The sequence below is a fragment of the Calypte anna genome, chromosome 2 (genome assembly GCF_003957555.1).
Source record: "Calypte anna isolate BGI_N300 chromosome 2, bCalAnn1_v1.p, whole genome shotgun sequence".
NCBI classification, from domain to species: domain Eukaryota; kingdom Metazoa; phylum Chordata; class Aves; order Apodiformes; family Trochilidae; genus Calypte; species Calypte anna.
In genome coordinates this window covers 51,619,224-51,639,966 of record NC_044245.1, presented here as the reverse complement: position 1 = coordinate 51,639,966, position 20,743 = coordinate 51,619,224, and the positions used below count along the sequence as shown (strand labels likewise).

General features: G+C 40.3%; 1 protein-coding gene and 1 long non-coding RNA gene across 16 annotated transcripts in view; one reads left to right on the top strand and one right to left on the bottom strand.

Annotated features, from left to right (window-relative positions):
- The window catches only part of ARPP21 (cAMP regulated phosphoprotein 21), a 196,392-nt gene that overhangs the window by 119,195 nt on the left and 56,454 nt on the right, over positions 1-20,743 (top strand). For 6 of the 15 annotated variants that reach the window (XM_030446436.1, XM_030446437.1, XM_030446445.1 and 3 more), the window contains 5 exons: positions 1,490-1,598; positions 3,473-3,574; positions 10,222-10,259; positions 12,305-12,364; positions 14,800-15,032. In XM_030446436.1, the coding sequence (XP_030302296.1) occupies positions 1,490-1,598; positions 3,473-3,574; positions 10,222-10,259; positions 12,305-12,364; positions 14,800-15,032 (542 nt within the window). The remainder of the gene's footprint in view (positions 1-1,489; positions 1,599-3,472; positions 3,575-10,221; positions 10,260-12,304; positions 12,365-14,799; positions 15,033-20,743) is intronic. The other 9 variants (XM_030446451.1, XM_030446447.1, XM_030446452.1 and 6 more) reach the window with 6 other exon arrangements.
- LOC115597951 lies at positions 1,651-3,772 on the bottom strand. Its single transcript, XR_003987292.1, has 3 exons — positions 3,612-3,772; positions 2,225-2,381; positions 1,651-1,996 (listed from the first exon to the last, which is right to left on the bottom strand). It is a non-coding gene; the product is annotated as an uncharacterized LOC115597951 (long non-coding RNA).

Below are 20,743 nucleotides of genomic sequence, written 5' to 3'. Positions count from 1 at the left end.
CACAGTGCACCCTAATGGGAGAATAACCCATCTAGCAATCCATTAAGAGGGTTTTGTAGCCTTTCTGTTTATGAGCAAACACCACTAATGACCCATTGGATTAGAAAACTATGCAGAGAGCCATGCTCCTCTGGGCTTGCCAACAAGAAGGCTAGCAGAGCATCCAGAGAGGCTGCTGACTGTTATCTGCTGGACCCTCTATCTGCTAGTGCTAGCACCTGTGGGTGGAGGAGAAAGGTTTCTTGAATTCTCAAAATTGGTGGAAAATTGGGTTGGTATTTTTCTCTTGCTTTGTCATAAACATGCAAGTTGTGAGTAGAAATGCTAGTGGTGGCCAATTTAGGCACCTGGTTTAGTTTTCCATTCTGAGATAAGGTGAAGCTGAGGTTGTGAGTTTGAAGTATACAGTGGGTTTAAAAGAGCTATTTGTGAAGCACCGGGCTGCTGTAAATTCTACCTTTTGACTCCTTCACAGCTGGTCCATTACTGTCAGTGGAAGCTTTGTGTAGGTCTCAATGTAGACAAGAGCATCACCCACTTGTACTACTGCTAGGAGCTCAGGGCAAAGCGTGAGAGTTGTGTTCCCTGATGGAAGCCTTGAGGCATGACACAGCTGATTGCTGCTCTTACCAACCAGCTTGTGTGTTAGCAGTGCCCCAGCTGGGGGGGGAAGCAGTGTGTGAATCCCAGCTCTGCTCTCCAGGATACTGGTGACCCTATTGGCATCAGCAGGGCTTAAAACATTATGGGCTTGGATCCAAGGCTGATGCAGGCTGGAGTGTTATTTATTGACAACAGCTACAGTGAGCAGTGACCAACTCAGTGACATGAGATGCTTCTTAAAATTTGCTTTTGACACAAGGTGAGAAGGTGGGGAACAGCATCATCCAAGCTTATGAAGCTGAAATTGTTGTAGTTTTAACCAGTGGTGTTTCACTTCATATATCAGTGAACTAATTATTACTCTATGATTGTTACAGAGTACTTTTCCCCACTTAATGGTGATGAGGTAATACTTTGTTTAAACAAAAGACCCATGGGTCCCTCGAATTACTGGTTTTGTAGTATCAGGAGTGAGGAAGGTCTTGGTTGTGTTTTTTAAGACTCCTGTCAGTTTGTTTCCTTACTTTTAAAGGTTGATAGCCTTCACTAAGTCACACAGCTACTGAAGGAAGCAAATTAACGTACAAGATGTTAATTTGCTTTCCCTGTCCTTCAGTCACAGTGAGGAGAAACTAAATATTCCAGTGACTGAGACTTTGGATTCCTGCTCCTTGCTACACAACAACAACAAAAGCTGTTTATGGCAATAACAGTTAGCAGCAATACAGCAGCCTCAGACAGCTATAGGCAGCATCTCGCCATGACCACAGGTGTTAACTGCTTTTGCACTGAATGCCTCTGTGAAAACAAAGAGCACTGAGAAATAAAGATCAAAGCAAAACCAAAAGAAAGATTTTTTTATTGCTATGTTTTACTTTGCTGGCAGACCAGAGCAAAGGTTTTCTGAACATTTAAAAGATGAAAAAGGTGAAGAGTCCCAGAAGCGATTTATCTTGAAGCGAGATAACTCTAGTATTGATAAAGAAGACAATCAGGTTGGTTCTCGGTTCGAGAGTTGCTGAAATTTGTTCTGTTTTTGAAGGTGGGCTGACTGATGTTGTTGTTGTTCTTTTGTTGTTGCTCTCCTCCTCCCTTGCCCTCCTGCCCCTTCCCCGCCTCGTCCGGCGTACGTACCACCGTGGGTAGCATCGAGCCCTGGCGTGGCCGCTTCAGCCCTGGCAGTGTGTGGGTTTGCATGGGTGGTTTGCTTGGCGCAGGACTTGCTGCATGCCCGGGGGATGGGGGAATGCCGGCGGCTCCGGGCTGCGTGGAAGGCTGCGTCAGTCGCATTCCTCGATGTCTGGCCTGACTGTGGTGGTTGTTGCGCTCCCTGTAGCTTTCACCTTCCCTTGTACTCCTTCGGAGTCGAGTTTCGGTGTGGACTGGTGATCAACTTGGTGTAGCCCAAAGAGGACAAAAAAAAATATAAAACAAAACAAAAATAAATGACCCCAACAAATGTGATGGTGAGGCCAGGTTGAATTTTTTAGTTACTTTTTTTTTTTTTAAATAAAAACCAAACATCCAGTGTTAAGTTTTGAGCTAAAATGAATCCGTTTCAGCTTTTAGTTTCCTTCCTCCTCCCATGCCCTCACCACCTTTTACTGTCTGTGTAACTTACTTGCTTGTCATGCATGCATTGTAGCAGACGTTCCCCTTCTGTGTTGCCTGTGCTGTAACACCTTAGGTGAGCCCGGTAAGTAGGAGAGCACCAGGGAAATGCCTGTGTTTGTGCTGCCTTTAAAAGCGGGTGTTGTGCTCTTTCAATCCAGTGCAAGCTGTGTATGTGGAAGATATTAACAAAAAACAAAACAAAAAACCCCCAAAAACCAAAACCTGACCAAATAAAAAAAGAGAGTTCTAATATTAATTGCTTGTATGAGAACTTTTGCAGGTAAGAAGACAGCATATGCTTTCTTTGCTTAGGTTATATCTGTGGAGGGACCTGCCAGGGAGTATCTCATTGCCATTCTCCTTTATGTTTTCAGTAGAAGACTGATTTTTCTTTTTTTTTTTTTTTTTTTTTTTTTTTCTTACTCCCTTTCCTCCCCGCCCTTTTTTCCTTGCCTTTCAATCAGCTGTGTACAGCAGCCTTGCCAGTTCTGCTGCATCTGAGTTGGCTTAAGAAGTAAAACCCAAGCATTATTAGGGTGTGATGAACATCTGGGATCAGACAATGAAAAGCAGCATGACTTAGCTCACCAGGTGCTAGGGTGCAGGGGGAAAAGGAGCAGTGCTTGAAACCCATTTGCCAGTGAAACATTTCCTGCTGCAGGTCCTCTTCTCTTCTCCCCCCAGTGGCACAGCAATTTTCCGCACTGTGAGGCACAAGTGGACATTCTTTTTCCAGCAAAACTGAAGTGAAGGGTTCCTTTAGGGTGTGGAAATGGTTAAAACAGTCGTGCCAAACAACTGGGACATCTCCTCCGTGTACACGTAGACTTTGGGGTTCTTCTAGGGTTTGAAGCTTAACAGCCACCTAGTTTCCCTCTTATCTTCCTTGATTTTCTAGGCAGTGCAGTGCTGCCTGCCCTCCTGCTCTTCACATCTGGGAGGAGAGTCAATAAATCCTAGCAATTGAGAGAAATGGCACTTAGGCTTGGGGTGAAAACACTTTTAGGATGCTGGGACCACAAAAGCCATGCAGAAAACCTTGTTTTGGTTTCTTGCTCTACAAACCCACATGTGGTATCTACCTGGAAGCCCTCAGGAACCCAGCCTTGCCAGGGTGCTTTGTGTAGGAATGACAGCTATCGTTTTCATGCTTCATTTGTTTAAGTGAACATTTATTATTCTCAGCTGACAGATACTTAATGGCAGTTTCTAACAGCTCAACTTATATAACCCTCCTGGTTTTCTTTCTGCTCAGCAAAACAGAATTCTTCCATTTAGAGATGACAGACGAAGTAAATCAATTGAAGAGAGAGAAGAGGAGTATCAGAGAGTGAGGGAGAGAATATTTGCACAAGATGTGAGTAGTTGTTTTAATTGCCTCTTTAGTGCCATACCTTCCTCGGTAGTCAGACAGTCTTGCCCCCCTCCAACACCAACACAGAAGCTGGATTTGCCCCATGGAGCTGGAGGAGACAGGGAAGGGCGATTGGTGCAGAGGGTTCCAGAGGAGCTGGAGAGGTGTGGAGGTTGGTTTCTGAAGGAGGAGGTGATAAGTGCTGCAGGGAGAGGGATAGAGGAGAGATCAGGCCCAGCATGTTGTCTGGGGAGTGCTTACCCTGTTTCTTTGAATGTTCGTTTTTGTGTGGTCTAGATTTCCTTCTTTTTTCCTCCGCTTTTGCCAACCAAAGAACGGTGATTTAAAAGGACACTCTCAATAATTCCAAATACCTGTGTTATTCCATATTTTGAGCTGGATCAATTTTTTTTTAAGTGTCCTTCTGCAGAGCTTCCTCTATAGCATTGTTTCTTCAGAGCAGTGTTAAAGCACTAAGAAAATAAGAACACAGAAAAGCTAGAGGTTAAATGGGAAATTGCAGCATGTTTTTTGAAATGACTGATTAAGGAACTGTATTTCTGCTATCAGAAGGAGTCAGTCACATTGTTGATGATTTTGTTCTGAAAGGAGTACAATGAAATAGGCATGATAGAATCATAGAATCATAGAATCATAGAATAGGCTGGGTTGGAAGGGACCTCAGAGATCATCGAGTCCAACCCTTGATCAACTACCGCCACAGTCACTAGACTTTGCACAAAAAAACCACCAGAACTTGCACAAGCTATGTTGCTAGAGGAAAACATTTAAATACAAAACATCTGTGGACAATACCTCATGTTCGTGAAAAAGGAAGATCATCATAATTTGCTGTAATATTGTAATGAAAGGGTCCTAAAAGTAAAATAATAAAAAAAAAACCCCAACATTTTATAATTTAATTTCAATTCTCAGTGGGAGCTCTGCCATGTAGAAGAATAGGGGAATAAACCCAATTAAAAGTATTGCTGAAAATCATAGTTGGCAGTGTCCTTTTAAATTAAAACTGTTCATATGTTGCAGGACTAGTAGAATTATTTTAGATATCTGTTAATTTTGCTCTGGTTTTTCAAGTTACACACATCCAAGTTACATTTTTTGTCAGAATACATTGTCTAGTTTTAAGGTGGGTGTTTTGTCATTTGTGATAAGTAATTTTGCTTGTTTATAAGTAGCTTGCCACATTTAAATATTTTTAGCCTGGCTTTTTCTTTCTTGACTGAGACTATTCTAGGTGAAACAGAGGTCCTTCAGTTTACATCTGGCTTTCAGCATGTGGGTCTGATGTAACTACTGTCACAGGATATACCGTAGAGTTAGAGTTGCTCACAGGCTGCAAAAGCTTCTTTGCAACCCAGCTCTTGTATGGAAGTTGCTGTTTCTGGCTTATTACAAAGGAGCTTGTACAAAACAAAACAAATCTTTGGCTTCTGTAACAGACCTCAAATGAGGCAAAGTTTTGTTTAAGAATACTATATGGAAAGTTGTTGCCAAAATAATGTGGTTTCTATCACAAGCAGCATCTAGAAATGCCAGGCTGGGAAAGAGGTGTCTGGAAAAGTGTGCTGAAACGAGCTCCACAATGTGTTACTGTTTTCACCTCTAGATACTTGTGTTCTAAAGACAGGCCAAGAGGTGAGCATTGAAATTGCTCAGAGCAGGAGGTGGTTGTGGTCCATCTGTGGTTAGCATCTCTGAGCAGCAAGACCTAAGTGACAGTGTGGTTTGTGGCAGGCATTTTAAAGGAATTGGGAGCGAGCATTTTTAAAAATCAGCAGTGTTAGGTATCTCTCCCTCTCTCTCTCATACCCACTCATTTGCTCTCTCTCCCTGCTATTGCAGGTGTTAGTGAGCATCATAGTGCAGTGAATTTCAGCAATAAGACTAATAATATTTACTGGAATATATGTCTTAGCTGAGCTTTTTTGAGTGAAGCACTCCTCACATATATGAGGTGGGTTTGGGATGATGTCAGTGGTTGTGGTGGTGGGCAATGTTATTTTGTTTCAATTTTAGGACATAGAGCAATGGCTTCCTGTTATAGGGAGCTACTTACTGCATGTAAGACTTTATAGTTTTAAAGACCTCTGCAATCATTAATTAATCCACTTCTCCCCAGGTTTCTCTCAGGTAGGTACCTAAGCCTTGTCATCCTGCAAATTATAGATGTAGAAAAAAAGACAGCAAGAGATTAACCATATAATATATTTTTTTTATCTCTACACTGTTTACAAAGCTGTAGGGAAACTTTTGTCAATGCCTTGCTTATGAACCTTAGAAAATGGATTATAGATACTTGACTTCTAATTAGAGTATACATGAAGAGAGCCTGCATGAGAGGTCTCCAAAGGGTTGCCATGACGGTCAAGAGTACTGCTTTAACTTGCTGCACCTAGCACCCTTCTCTAAACATATTTGAGGTTCCCAAAACTCTTTGGATAACACAGCAGCCTGAGAGTCAGAACTCTGGAAAAGCCAAAGAATTCTGTGCATGTTTCCAGTTCTGTAAAAAAATATCTTAACCTGGACCCCATTTACCAGGCCACAGAAAGCTTGCTTTCCCCTTCCTTTGATTTTGTAGTACTCCAGTGCACCAGATATCTTCATTTCCAAGTGGGAAGGTTTTAACGAAATCAATGTTCATGAATAATGCCATCGTTATGTTAGTCCTTACAACCATTGGTCTGATATTAGTCAGTGTAAATTATACTTTCAGGCAAGTTTTCCATGTGCTGTGTTGGCTATCATAAATTTTGACAAGAGGAGCTTGAGGTTTTAATGGCTTCTGTCATGTGTAGAGTCATAGCAAGCAGCAGGGATTGAGAAGCATGTTAATGTGATATCTTAATAAAAGGATTGGTGAAGAAATAAGTAGTTACTAAATGTGATCGTTCCAGCTCACTGAAAGAACTACAAAGTGCACCTCCAACTTTTCCGTCAGCTAATAGTAAAACAGTGCTGCATGAGCTCTTTTTTTGCTCAGAGCTGTTTTCAAGGTTATTTTTTAATTGCAAAGCCTACAATCTTTCCTTTTTGAAATATGCATTGATCAGAAACTTAGTTTTCCAATAATTTGTGAATTTTACAACCAAGTACACTGGAGCAGAGGACTTGGAGTGTCTGGGTCTTGCAAAGAAATTTCTTGTCTGAACTGCCAACCTGCTTTTAGCAGGTTGAATACTAATTGTCCAAGAAAGACAACAATTTTAACTTAATAATAAAAAGTATAAGTTGTACTTTCCCCTTGTGTTAGTTCAAATTGTATATTTAACTAAGAACCCTCCATGTGTGCATAAAATGGTACACTACATTTGGCTTTTAAGCATGCAGAAAATTGATTTTAAAGACTAGCAATCAAATAACATTGGGAACATTTCATTCTTTGAGGTTAGTGCAAAGTATAACCTCATGAGCCAGAATCACATAGGACAATCTATTGTTCATAAATGTATTCTTCAGTAATCATTGTGTATTCACTGAAAAAAAGTAGATGTTTGATTACTTACACAAATGCTAGAAATGCCCATGATGCACATGGGACTTTTTAAAGGAAATGCACCATGCTTTTTATTTTTTGTTGTCAATTGCAATGGCTGTTTTGGACTAAGGAGTGTATTCTGAAGAACCAGAACTTTTAGTTAAAATAAATAATGATTTCTCTACTTTGGAAAACACTACAATCTTTGTCACTCTCTGATTAAAGAGAGTCCCGAAAGGAATGTTTCCTGTCCATCTAGTAGGAAAAGATTAGGAAGAAGAAGGTTTAAAATTGATAAAAATGAAACAAGGACACACCTCATCTTGGCTGCCAAATGCCAAATGCCCAGATGCCAAAACTGCTGTACTGTTGTACAGAGCCTTTGTTTGTGGCTGCAGATAAAGCAATAGGCATTAGTTGGAAGCCTGAAATCTATCACATCTTGTTAACTGATGTGAAAATGATTACCTGATGGTATCCACTGCAGGATATTGCTGCCTGGTAATAGTTATCTGTGTTGGCTAATGTAATTAAAAACAAGAGCAGCAGCCCTCAGTATAACTAGAGCACTGATAGAGCTGATGCATGGTTTCCAGTTGAGTCTTTAAAGGGTTCTGGGAAACTCAAAGAGTGAAATACTTATTTAATAAATGACAGATAGTCACACAGAGCACCTTAATGGAAATCTTGGATGCAGAGGTCTTTCAGGAGGTGAATTTGTAGGTGATCTCACATAACTTTTTTCCTGTTGTAGATTTGTTGTCAGTGTCCTTGTTGAGCATAGGTGATTTCAGAATATTTTTGACAAGAGATGTGCTGTGTACTTAAGCTTTTCTGGTCCTTTAAATGGAGCATTATTGATGCTATAGATCAGGAAAGTGAGTTCTGACCTTGTAGTAGCTAAATTGCTATCCAGAGCTGCTTAGCCATCTGCTTTTTAACAGCAAGAATAGCATAATAAAAAAGTACTTGTCTTCTCTGCCTCTCAGTCTCACAGTTTCCAGGGATTGTGTGGCCATGTGCCAGCATCATCAACTAGGAAGACAAATGGAGTTATTACAGACTCTGTCTTTAAGTCTATAATGCAGTTGATACTGATTCCCATCAAGACACTGAAAAGGGAGCAGAGCTCTCCACTTCCTTGATAAAATACAAGACCCAGATATTTATTCTGCTTTATGCCCCAGCCTCTTTAAAAAAATTGAAAAAAATTGCAATTAGATGAAAACAAAAAATCGGAAAAGTATATGCCCTTTTACTTTTGTAACTTTGTGGGAGCACAGACCGGTATTGTTGCCTAAGCAAATGTTTTTACTTTTTCTGGAAGAGTAGCTGTAAAGCTGCTTTGGAAATGTAACTACAGTGAAATCAGCACCCAAATGCCTATCACAGATTCCTGCCACTGGAAGAGGTTGCCCAAGGAAGTTGTGGCTGCCCCCTCCCTGGAAGTGTTCAAGGCCAGGTTGGATGGGGCCTTGAGCAACCTTGTCTGGTGGGAGGTGTCCCTGCCCATGCAGGGGGGTTGGAACTGGGTGATCTTTGAGGTCGCTTCCAACATTCCAATCATTCTGTGAACCTCAAGGTGGGGACTCAGCCCCACAGGTGAGGTTGTACAAGCCCACAGGGTGATTTCACTATGCTCGTAGGTAGACTATGCTGAAGTCTGTGCAGCCACCTTTGTTAATGAAAACTTGTGAGTAAGGCACATGAATGAAGAGGCAGTGCCATAGTTGAACAAAGGATTCCAGTGCTTTTAGATGGAATAGCTTGTATCTGCTCTCAGCCTCGGGTCAGCTTGGTGGGAGTTTGGTCCCTGGCAATGGAAAACCTGCTCCTGATATTTTGAGGCTTTATGCTAAGGAGAGATGCCCAATCCACTGATGTAGCCCAGAGCCCTCCATATGTTTAGTTGGAGTGTAAGGTGCGAGCTTGCCTGGGAAGCCTGCAGAACTGTCAGATGTTCCCAGATGTGGATGCTGTGGGGTGGCAAAATATGGCTTTAATGAAAAACTGCATTGCCTTCTCAGGGTTAAATTCCTTCCTTGTGTATATTGGTGGGATGGTGCTGGCTGCAGTGCTAAGGGAAAACTGCCCAAGCATCTGCTGGAGCAGTGGGAATGAGAAGGGTGCTGCTTCTGGTGTTGGCCAGCACTCTTTGGGTAGGTCATTAGATCACCCTTTTCAAAACAGAAACATCTCAAACCCATGCAAGTCCCATACCATTAAAATTTGATGCAGCTAATGATGGCATTGCATTTTTCTTTGAGCTGAGCCGCATTGTCACAGAAGTAATGGGCATGATCTCTGGTGCTGCCTTCTAATTTCAGTGCAAGTACTGACTGTCCTGTCTTCTGTACCTCATGGAGATATAACCCAGTGACAGCTACGAGGCACTTTCTGTAGTGAACATGAAATAGGAGGGAAATGAAAAAAATCAAAGGGAGAGAATTATTCATGGGAAATTGAGCACAGCTTCATTTCTCTGCATAAAAAATTAAGTAACACTGAAAGAATTACACACTTGCCAGAAGGATTTATTCCTTCTGAGCCCTTCACCTTTCTCAGGATATAAGTCCTCCAGCAGAGAACGTTCTTTCAACAGACTGTTATTGTTGTTAATATTATTATTAAGATGATGATAATTTTATATCTCAATGTGGGTATGACTTTCTTCGCCAAGTATAAATGTGAAATGATAAGTACTGCAGTATCTTCTCTCCCTTTGAAGAACTTTGTCAATTCTGCATGCTTTCCTTCTGTTTGTCCTTCCTACCTGCAGCTCTGCTATTCTGCAGTCTTATTTTGAGGTGGTAGGGCACACCAGTGGCACCTTATGTTATACAGGAAAAACGTTTTGCCCCTTTGAATTGCTAGTATTTTGCACATACTGCCGCCTTCTGCTTTCAGAACCGAGAAGTTTCAGTTTGTTTCCAAACTGAGACCCCTCGTTGGCAATGTGTTGTAATGCATGGAATTCAGTTTACTGGCCTGACCTTATTCTTGACCTCTTTCCCTCTTGTCTTCTGCAAATGATGCATGAATTGAAATCCCCTTAAGCCTGAAAAGGGGAGATAATTCTAAAATCGAGGAAGGAATTGGGACAGCAGAGCATATCTAGAACGTCTGATACAATGCCTTTTTTATTTTTCAGTCAGTTTGCTCCCAGGAAAACCTTTTTGTGGAAAACAGGTAAAAAATAGCTTTTTTTTTTTTTTTTTTTTTTTTTTGTGTTAAACTTAGCTGTTTTTCTCTATCTGTCTATCTGTAGTTCTGTAGGTATTCATCCTAACGTGAAGGCTGTTAAACAATGTTTAATCCATATTATGTGCAGTGCTTTTCTGCCTTAGCAGGGGGTGGAAAGAGACTGCCTTGCAGAATTGTATCTGAGCAGAAAAGATGTTACTGCTGGTTCAAAACATTGCATTTCAGTTTAAGAATCAGACTGGGCCGGGGTAAGGGAGAACACATTGAATGTTTCATTTCATGTGCTGAAGTCTCTGGAGTGCCTTTAAAATATATCTTACTGATTTTAAAAAGCACTCCAGCAGTGGCTGAGGGACAGGATTTATGAAACACCACGCTTGTGTTTGTGTTGTTTAACCTGTACTCTGGGAGGGCTGGGCAGCAGCACTGCCTCCACTTGTTGCTGGTGAAGGCTCACAGGTACCCCAGACCTGATCTGCTTTGCTGCTGCCTTGTGGGCATGAAACAGTGATGCCTGAGCCAGCTGTTAATTTGTGTTCTCTGTCTGAGAATTCTAAGGGATGTTTGTTTTATCATAATAAATCCCTTTTAAAAGCAAAGGGAAGAGGAAACTGCGCTTAACTAAGACCTACAAAATACAAAAGTGTTAGCACCATAGCAGCCATAAATTAGCTGAGCCATGTTGAAGATCTTGGAAACTGTGCACCTTTATGGCAGATAAGGATTTTATCTGAAACTCTGAGAGTTTCAGTAGTGAGTGAGTAGTGCTAGCCCAAGCTTGTCCTGTATAGGTTTTAAAACTTCCCCTTGAGGAAGTAGAGGTTATATTTTACATTACTTCTGTCTCTGTCCATCTTTACATGTGTCAGATGCATTTATATACAGATGAAGCTGTTACTCCACAGTAATGGTGCAAACCAGCTTTTCCAATGGACAGTCTTGAGAGTAGAATGGGGGAAGTCCCTCAAGAGGTAATGGCCACTGTCACCTAAACCACCGTTTTTTTTTTTTCCAAGACTCAAGGATTTTTCCTCAGCTGCTTCTTCTGAACTGTGACGGTAGAGATAAATTTTATCAAAAATAAATTTAAAAATGCAACAGAGGAATCAAAAAAGAAAAAAGAACATGTTTCCATAAATATGCTTTTTCCTCTCTGCAGAGAATGGGACAATAAAGGTGACATATTTAATGTTCCCAAGTCACTATGGTGGTCAGGCACTGTGCAGCTGAAGATGGGGATCTTTTTGGGATAAACCATGAACTTCACAGCCAGGCCTGCATTGCTCTATGCACTCAATCCCACACTTGCAGGCAGAAGAATGTGGCCAGTTTAGCACTTTGTTCACACTCATGAGCTGGTTGACCAGCTTTCCTGGTGTGAGGGTGCATACCCAAGTGGAGGCCAGCAAACAGCCAGGTTGGAAATTTGGCTTCTGTTACAGTCTCCAGTGGTGTTGTCAGGATGGAGACTATGGCTCTGTTTCTCAGAGCACTGCTTTTTCTTGCTGCAAGCCTCACAGCCTTTGATCAGGTGAAACACTTGAACTCATACTTAGCTCCTTGCACATGAGCAGCAACCTTGTTGATTTGTTCTATTGAAAGTAAGATATGTGTTTAAATGCTTTGCCTTTCTTTTGGCTTTATTTTGCCTCAGAGAATGAGAATGCCTAAGCAAGTGCTTAAAATTATATATGCAGTATTTTGATGGCTTGCATTTTTTATGTTATTAGGTGATATTTTGATGAATTGTCTTTTGGATGTAGACTTATGGTTTCTTGGCTTCTGAAAATTACCTGGCTCAGTAACAGGAAATGTTAAATGGCCTTCAGCCTCCCTGGCTGATATTTCTTACGTTCAGTTGACTGTGCAAAGTTATGGGAGAGGGAGGGGAACAGTTTCAGCCTCGTTCTTTTTAAACTATGAGTCTAGCTCAATTGGGAAGATGTTACTAGAATTTAAATATAGCTTTACAGGTAAGATAAAGTTGAATTACCATATCTGTTACCATAATCTTTCTTTTCATTTTTCAGTAGACTACTGGAAGACAGTAGTATATGCAATGACACCCACAAGAAAAGACAGCTGTTTAGGTTTGTATGACTTTATTTACTATTCATTTCCCAGTAAATCTCACTTGTGATTCTATCCATGTCCTCACTGCGGGAGACCTATGTGTGAGTATGTCATCTTTCTGGTTGGAAAGGAGTATGGAAAAGAGAGTTCTTGGCCTGCTCACCCCATGCTCCCCAAATGGGAAGGTCACAGTGGGGCTCTTTCCTTTGGTTTTATGGATCATTCTACTCAGGGAGTGTATCAGATTTACAGCTGCCCAGCTGCTCATACTGTCTCTGTGGCTGGTAGAAGTTCTTTATGCTTTATTATATACAACCGGCACGTTTCATAGATGAGTGCCCAGACTGACTTTTTTTCTTTTTGTTAGTTTATTAAAAACTGAAGTTGAAGTCTGAGGTGTAATGGATTGAAGCTCCCTCATCCAAAGCATCTGTGTTTTGTAACTTTTTCACTGTGATCTTTGTCTTCCAGCCTTCTGATTCCTTCTGCTCAGGCAGCATTCAGCTGTGTGTCTTGGCCCAAATCACACCCCAAGGCACAGGAAATCAATAGGAGTCAGTCCATATTTTCATGGAGGTTTTTTTTTTTTTATCAGATGACAAACTGGATCAGTGGAAGATCCAGCCTGGTGGTGACAGCATTTGTCTGAGAGGCTTAGGAAGGCTGTCTTCCTGCACCCCCAGGTTCAGTTCACATCAGCCAGAGCTGAGCATTGCAAACTGCTTTCAAAGTCAGTTGGCTGCCACTGGTGTTAAGCAGAGTGGGCAGAAGTAATGGATGCTTTCAAAAGCATGCCTTTCATCCAGTAGAGCATGTGGAAAGCTGGGCAGAAGTAGAGTGATCAGTACATGTGCCAGTGTGCGTTGAGGTTTGCATATGTGGCAGCGATAGTTTGTCACTTCAAACCTATGTCACCTATGCTACATAATTTTTCCCTGTGAGGAGAAAGGATGTGGGATTATTTGGTGTGTGGTTACTGACTGTGCATGTCTGGACAGCAGCCACAAAGGAGACTGCAAGACTGCACCAGGGAAGGAGCAGTGCTGCAGCATCTGGAGCTGTGTCCCATGGCCGCAGGCAGAAAAACTTTCCTTCATGGTTTGGGCTAACCTTAATGATGTGAGAGACGTGGGCATGCAGGAATAAGGAGGCATCTGAAATAACCCATGCAGAGACTCTTAATAAATAATACCTGTTTGTGTCTGAGGAACAAAAAGGCATTTAGTGTAACCTGAAATCACAGGTGAATGTAAAAGTTGATAAATAATTACTCTTTTTTTTTTCTCTTTCCAATTAAATCTTAAGGACAATTTATTTTTAAATATTTTTCTTTCTTTATGTTGCTGCTTGTGTGCTGTTTCTCTTCATGCTTTCCCAATGTCTGGGTCTAGCAAAGATCAACAGGTTAAGACTGCTGATCACATCTGTAAAAGGCGCTGATCACATGAAGAAAGCACCAGCCTGCTCCAGTCTTTGACACACTGCTCCTTCACGTCTCGACTGCTAAAGCTCAGCAGGTTCTCCAAATAAGATGCAGGAGCCACGTTCACAGGGAGAAAGTGGACCAAAAAAAGGAAAAATCAGTAGATACAGTCCTGTCCTGTTGATTTGTAGAAAGAGCTTTGAGCTTGCAAGGTGTTATGCTGTGAAATAAACCAGAAGTGGCATGTGTCCTCTAGAGGCCTTCCAAAAACCAGTATTAGCGTCACTTGGGATAACAGTCGTGGTACACCAAGCTGTGGTAGACATGATGGGTTTGTCATTTTAACAGTACATTGTAAGCAATTGACTATAAATAAGCCAAATTCTCTGGTTTCTGCTCACACTTAACTGTATTGTCACTCATAATATATCGGGTGCCCTGCCAATATGCAAGAGGTGTTTGCTATCAGTCTACTCCAAGGGGAGGAAGAAAAAAACCCACCTGGCAGGTGTCGTTAGTGGAGTGTTAGTGGGGTCACACTAGGTGGACAGATATTTAGGGGAAGGGCTTGGGTGATTTTACAGAACAGATGATGAGGTGCAATAGAAGTAAAGAGGATGGATATGAAGACAAAAGTAAAAGATGAAGTTAGAGAGAAAAACCTTATAGATGATGGGCAGCAAAGAGAAAGGTAGTGAGGGGTTTGCTGAGGGAAGAGACCAGACAACTAGCAACAGAAATGCTGTGCCCCTGCTACAAAATGTTGCTATGTCAGTCCTGCCTGGTGCTCTTAGGATACCTATCAAAAGGGAGCAGTAGTAAGTGCAGCTCACATAAAGTGGAGCAGTGCTTATTTGTTGTAAGCAGATGAGTACTGGAGTCAAATCCCCTCTTCAGGCATGCTTTTTGGTAAACTCAGGGTATTTTTTTATTTTTTTTTATTAGGCTTGCTGAAATGTAACCAAAGATAAACTCTTCCCTGACGTGTTTTTGTTTGTATATAAATCTTTTTTTTCCTGATGTCCGTAGAGGTAACAGAGACAACACGGGGAAGGCATCTGGCAGTCGACAGAGCAGTACGGAGAACGAACTGAAGTGGGCAGACCACCAGAGACCGTGGAGCAGCACAGACTCAGACAGCTCAAATAGAAATTTGAAGCCAGCCATAACAAAGACCGCCAGTTTTGGTGGGATAACCGTCCTGACAAGAGGAGATAGCTCATCAAGTAACAGAAGTACCGGCAAACTGTCTAAAACAGGTAGTTAGTACTGTATTGGGTTCACATTCCTTCTTGGTGTGCCCTGATAAAGGGCTGTACCAGTACTTGTCTGGTTTGCATTGGAAAGGATCTTCAGAAGTCATCTAAATGTTCCTGAGTTACAGGAGTTGGATTTTCTGTGCACAGCAGATGTGTATGTCCATCTTCGTACACTAGTATCTGGGTTCCTGGATTTTAGGAATCAAGAAGAAAGCCTGGTGCCTGAGGTTTGAAAATCACACATCAGGTGGGCTCTTTCTTGAATAAAAAATATATGGGCATCCTGCTTGAACACTCTCTGCAGTTGTTGTAGTCTGAAAAGATGGTAGTCCTTTTAGACAAAGCACAGATTTTACCTTTTTCTTAATCTTACTCTTTTTTAATTCTGAAGAATTAAAGGTCGTATGTCTAATGAGAAATCCAAGAACATTTTGTTCTCATTAAAACACAGACCATCTGTATCTTGGAGCACAGTCTCAGTCACTGCTGGCAGATGAGGCAGCGTGCTGTGGTGGCAGCAGACTGAAGTGCTGAATTTACAGAGGTCACTCAAGCTCTCCATTTTCTTGTTTAGTACCCATTAAATAAAAGCATCATTTCAGGAGACTGTGAACCTGGTGGGAATTCTGCATTTATTTGCATTAGCTTTGCAGGTACATTAACACATGAGTGAGTCACAGGGTCTGGATCCAAGTAGTTTTAAGCCATGTTATTAAAGTACTCTATTATATTTTTGTGTAAAAGTGTATAATAAATAATAAGCCTATCAGATGATTCAATCAGTTTGGTTCATTTGATATATATAGTACAGGAAAAGTGTTAATCAATACTTAGCACTTAGTGCTCTTTCAGCTTGAGAGTGTTTTATGGACAGTACTTAATTTAAAACCAGTTGATCAGACTTTGTGTGGTCAGATTTCACTTCTGTTACCAAAACTGGATGATAGCCTCTGTCATGATTCAGGATGCTGGGGAGTGGAGTTTCAGAATAAATCAAGAAATCCTTAGCTACGTTCTGGACCTCTGGATCATGAACATAGTTTAAAAATTTAAAGGAACCTGGCTGGTTGGAAAACCACTTTGAAAGCCTCCTGCTCATAAAGCTGCTGGGAGGTTTTGGAATACCTGGCCTTTTCTTAGTACTTCTGTTTATGTTTCTTTTCAGACCCTACACAAATATTCAGTTCATTGTCTTAGGGTTCATAGAATATCTCAAATTTGAAGATTTGAGATTCTTGATTGAGATCTCTTCCAGAGATAAGATTCTCCTTCAGTTCTACTCCATGCTTATATGTGTGAAATCCTATGGAATTAAGACATAAATTTGATTTGAAAATTAGTACACTACAGTTTTTTTACCTCTGACTTCTGCCTGAGTATGAGCATATACAACACAGCAAAACTAATGTAAATGTAGTTTTAAAACGACAATCTCCTATATTTCTTCTGTATTTTTTATCTGCATAAAGGCTGAATAGGCTACACAGTAGGGCCTGAAGTGTGCAGTAGACCCTCTTTTTACCTCAAGATTTCTTTGCCTTCTGTGAATCTTTCCATTGCATCAGAATTCAATTTGATGTGCATGAATTAGGGAGGAGGAGGCACAGGTTCCTGGTATACTTTTTTTCGTATCATTCCCTTTCAGTACAGTGATGGTAAATTAATTTCTCTGCAGCATTGAACTGCAGAGAATTTAAAATGGTCTCCAGGAAATCCAGTTTGGAGGGTTGAGACATCTAATTGCCAAAGAGTTACACTTTTAAGTAGCTGACTTAGAGTTAAAATCAAGCATATTAAAGGGTGCACTCAGGAAAAGTGGTACTAAAGAGAGATCTCTGAAGCAGTGCTTCTAAGTGCATCTGCACTCTGTATGCACTAAACCAAAAATTGCTTTAAAATGAAAGCTCTTATAAGACATTTTTAAAACATCATTGATGGTAAAATTCCATGTTCTTTGCAAAGCAATTACATATTGTAAGTGCTTTGACTTTTTTTAACTAAAGTGTTTAAATCTGAAAGCCAATTGAGGCACAGAAGGATTAAAAAAGAAAAAAGAAAAAGAAGAGGTAAGGAAAAAGAGCAAGGTGCGGGATATCAAAACAAATTTACACCTTCAAAGCCAGGACACAAACTCAAGCTGTCAGTCAGCCTGAGGAAAACCAGAGGAAACAATATCTGAATTGCTGTTCCTGTCTTTCTCTGTGAAATGCTATTGAATGGCATTAAAGCAGAAAAGAATGACTGCTCAAAAAATAATGAGGAAATATGCCTTGATAACACACTTTCACTTTACAAAAACATGCCTAGTGCATTCATACAGCTGTCAGAGCCCCCACATACTATTTGCATGTGTTTTCTGAGGTGCATTAGATACTAAGCAACACTTCATTTTTCATGTTTTTGCATCAGCTCCTCATCCTTCTGTACTCTAGTCATAGGCAGTGCTGGACATTTGATAGGTCAGTACACATTTAAAGCTTGATTGCATTTTTATTTGAGGTGTCTTTGTTTATTTTCTTTTTTCTTTACAACAGTGTTTGAAATGGGATTCAGAGGTGCAGTCAAAAATATAAGGCGTGTTGCCGTGGTAGTGTGACAGAGCTTGGAAGGCATCAGTTCTGTCCTGGTTCTCCTCTGCAGAAAGTACTGATCTTTTCTCTGAAGTTCCTAATGCTTCATGGCAACAAATTTAAAGCAGTTTTGTCCTGTCTGTAGTATGTATGAAATCATTCTGAAGTCAACAGTGGGTCACAATGTTCCTCAGTGGCTAATTGATGAATAGTGTTGGTGGCCAGTTAAATGGGAAAATCGTTCTACATGTGTGACACTCATCTGGAAGAATTATCAGACATGTTTCTTGAGCATGGGAATACTCAGACTTTGAAGATTTTCACTAATGGCTCATGGCTGCATTAGAGAGCATATATAGTGATGCAGTATTAGCCCTGGATCATTTTTAGTATTGTCACAAGAACAAAGTGCTCAGGCCTTAACTTAAATGATTAAGTGAGGGTACATAGCTGACAAACAGAAACTGAAGCACAGGAAGATGTTAGCCTCCTCTTAGGCAAAGATGGATCATAGAATGTGCTGTTCTCTACACTAGAGTCCAATAGTATCATTTAGCCTTTGACTTTAATTGCAGAGGAATTAGGGTTTAGCAAAGGAATTATGTTACTTTATTCTTGCAAGGTTCACTAAAGGGGCTGTTTGAAACCCCTTATATGTTTGGGTTTTTTTACTGGTTCTGATGGTTATTTTTATGCACCTGTTGATTGTTTAGAAATCCTTGTTTGTCTAAAAAACACAGATTATATAGTGCAAATAAAATTTTCTGCCCCTCATTGTGAACTTTGGTAGATATATAGAGATGCATTATGTTATAATTCAGTATTGAGTGGGGAGTTGATAACTGGACAAATTGCTGGCAGGTTTCATTCCTACAACTTAGGGCATCATAAAAAAACTTTAATTAGTTTAGATTTCCAGTAATACAGTCAGCTTTCCAGGATTAACTAAGCATGTAGAATATGTCCCTGTAGCCATCAAAGATGTACTTATTCAGTCTCTAATACACCCCTGAAGAGAAAATCTAGTTTATCAGCTACCATGTTACTTTCACTGACATGTTGCAACAGGTTTTAATATACTAGGGGGGAAGACAAGAGGGGTTTCAAAGAAAAAAATGTCCTCTGTGTATGTACATATTGATTCAGATAGTTGTTGGAAGACTTAAATGTAACTACTGCATCTTTAGCTTCTCCCAGTGCTTTTTCCATTTAGTGGAATGGACGTCTGTTGGAATGTATTTCTTTCCCTCCTGTTTACAAAAAGCTGGCTGCACTGGGGTATCAGCTGTGCTGATAAAGATCTGTAGGGATCGTTTACTTCCTTGGGAGGGCTCCAAGTAATTCAAGGCACAATCTGATCTCTTCTGTTAGGTGTTCATTGCTAATCCTCTGTTTGGAAAAGATGATTACGCTACAGGCATTTCAGTACATTTTTTTTTTTTTTTTTAATAGATGTATTTTAAATTATTCTGTAAATTCTAATCCTGAGTTATGGCATTGGATTTCTGCTTCTTTAATGTTTCCCTTAGTTCGCCATTAGCCTGATGGATCTTGTGAGTCCAAGAGAAACTGTAGGGATGTTGATGTATGGGCAATAAATCATGAGCCAACTGCTTCCAGTCATACTCTCCCTGCCAACCAACTGTGCTGAAACATCAATCTTATTTTCAGAAGTGTGACTTGCAGAGGAATGAATAATCATGTTCATGTGAGCACATACCATTATGTAAAAAAAAAAAAGTCAATAAATTGTAATACACAAAAAGGCGAGTGACTTATAAAAGTAGCAAATAAATAATCCTACACCAAGAAACTTTATCCAAGACAAAAATACCTACAGCAGTAATATATAGAGATGTAATACTTACAGAGCACTGTACAGCTCCTAAAGAATTGACCATCTGGAGCTAGTATTGGGTAGATCTTGAGAGTCCAGTTGTTAAGAAAGAAAACGTTTACTTTGGAATTGGAAGGTGGGATGAACAGAGATGTTCAGTGTCATCAGATACTAAATGCTGACCCAAAGAAAATAGAGCAAAGAGGTTTTGTATCACTCACTCGTGCTCAGGATATTGAAAAATTAATGGGACCTCCATGCTCTGCCTCCACAAACCCCGTGAGCTATTAAGACTCTGTGGTGATTTTTCTGTCTTCTATTCTTTTACCACTTTTTGAACTGCCATATCTCTCAGAATACTTTAAAAATACATTAATGGAAAGTGATGAGAATATGAAGGTTATTCTTATGTCAGCTGTGAAGCACCAAGAAAATTGCAGAAGGATCTAGAAGAAGTAGCCATCACTACCTACTGAAAAAAAGAGGCTGGATTGTGTAATGGGGGCAAAAATCTCATTTAGTGCAAGTTCCTTTCAGAAGTCTTTAGCAAGACCTCTCTTAATGTGATTCTGAATAGAGTCAGATAGTTAATTTTTTTTTTCATTTGCTACAGTGCTGAATTCATTATGTGGTGATTTCTTATTCCAAATTTAGGCACCGTGAAAACAGCTAATCAGAGCTACAAAGACAAGATTAATTGGTGTTAATTTCCAAACATTAGTGTTGGAATTTACTTGGTTTAATATGTCTAGACTTAAAATGATAGAAAATTAGTTGTAGTGATGGAAAAAAAATGAAATAGATAATTCTTATACAGGGTAAATGGGGGTAAAATTGGTTAAGCAGTAATCTGTGGTTCAGTGGTTGTTCTTTTTTTTAAATATTCATAAAATTGCTGAAGTGGTTTTGGTTCTTATTTCTGTTCTTTCAAAATCAACAACTTAATCTACTGATATAAGAGACCAGATTTCTGATCTTTTAAGACATGCATTTCAAAGTTGAAAACTTTGGTTTTTTGTTGAAAACAAAATCTTGGCCAATGCATGGTGACATCTCCAGAGGTGGTGCCACAGCATTGGCTTACCACTTGATGACTACCTCTGAGTTCATTGCAGTACTTTGGCTTTTAACGTTCATAGCCTGGTAGAGATCAATCCATGACTCTCCCAAAAAAACAGCTTTCGGGGGGGAGAGGAATTAAAGCAGTTGAATGCCAGAGCAGCTATCTTCTTATATGCTAATGGACTTTTTCCAGAATAGCAAAAAAAGGAGAAAGTAAAGCAAAACCTCAAGAGTCATCATGAAGT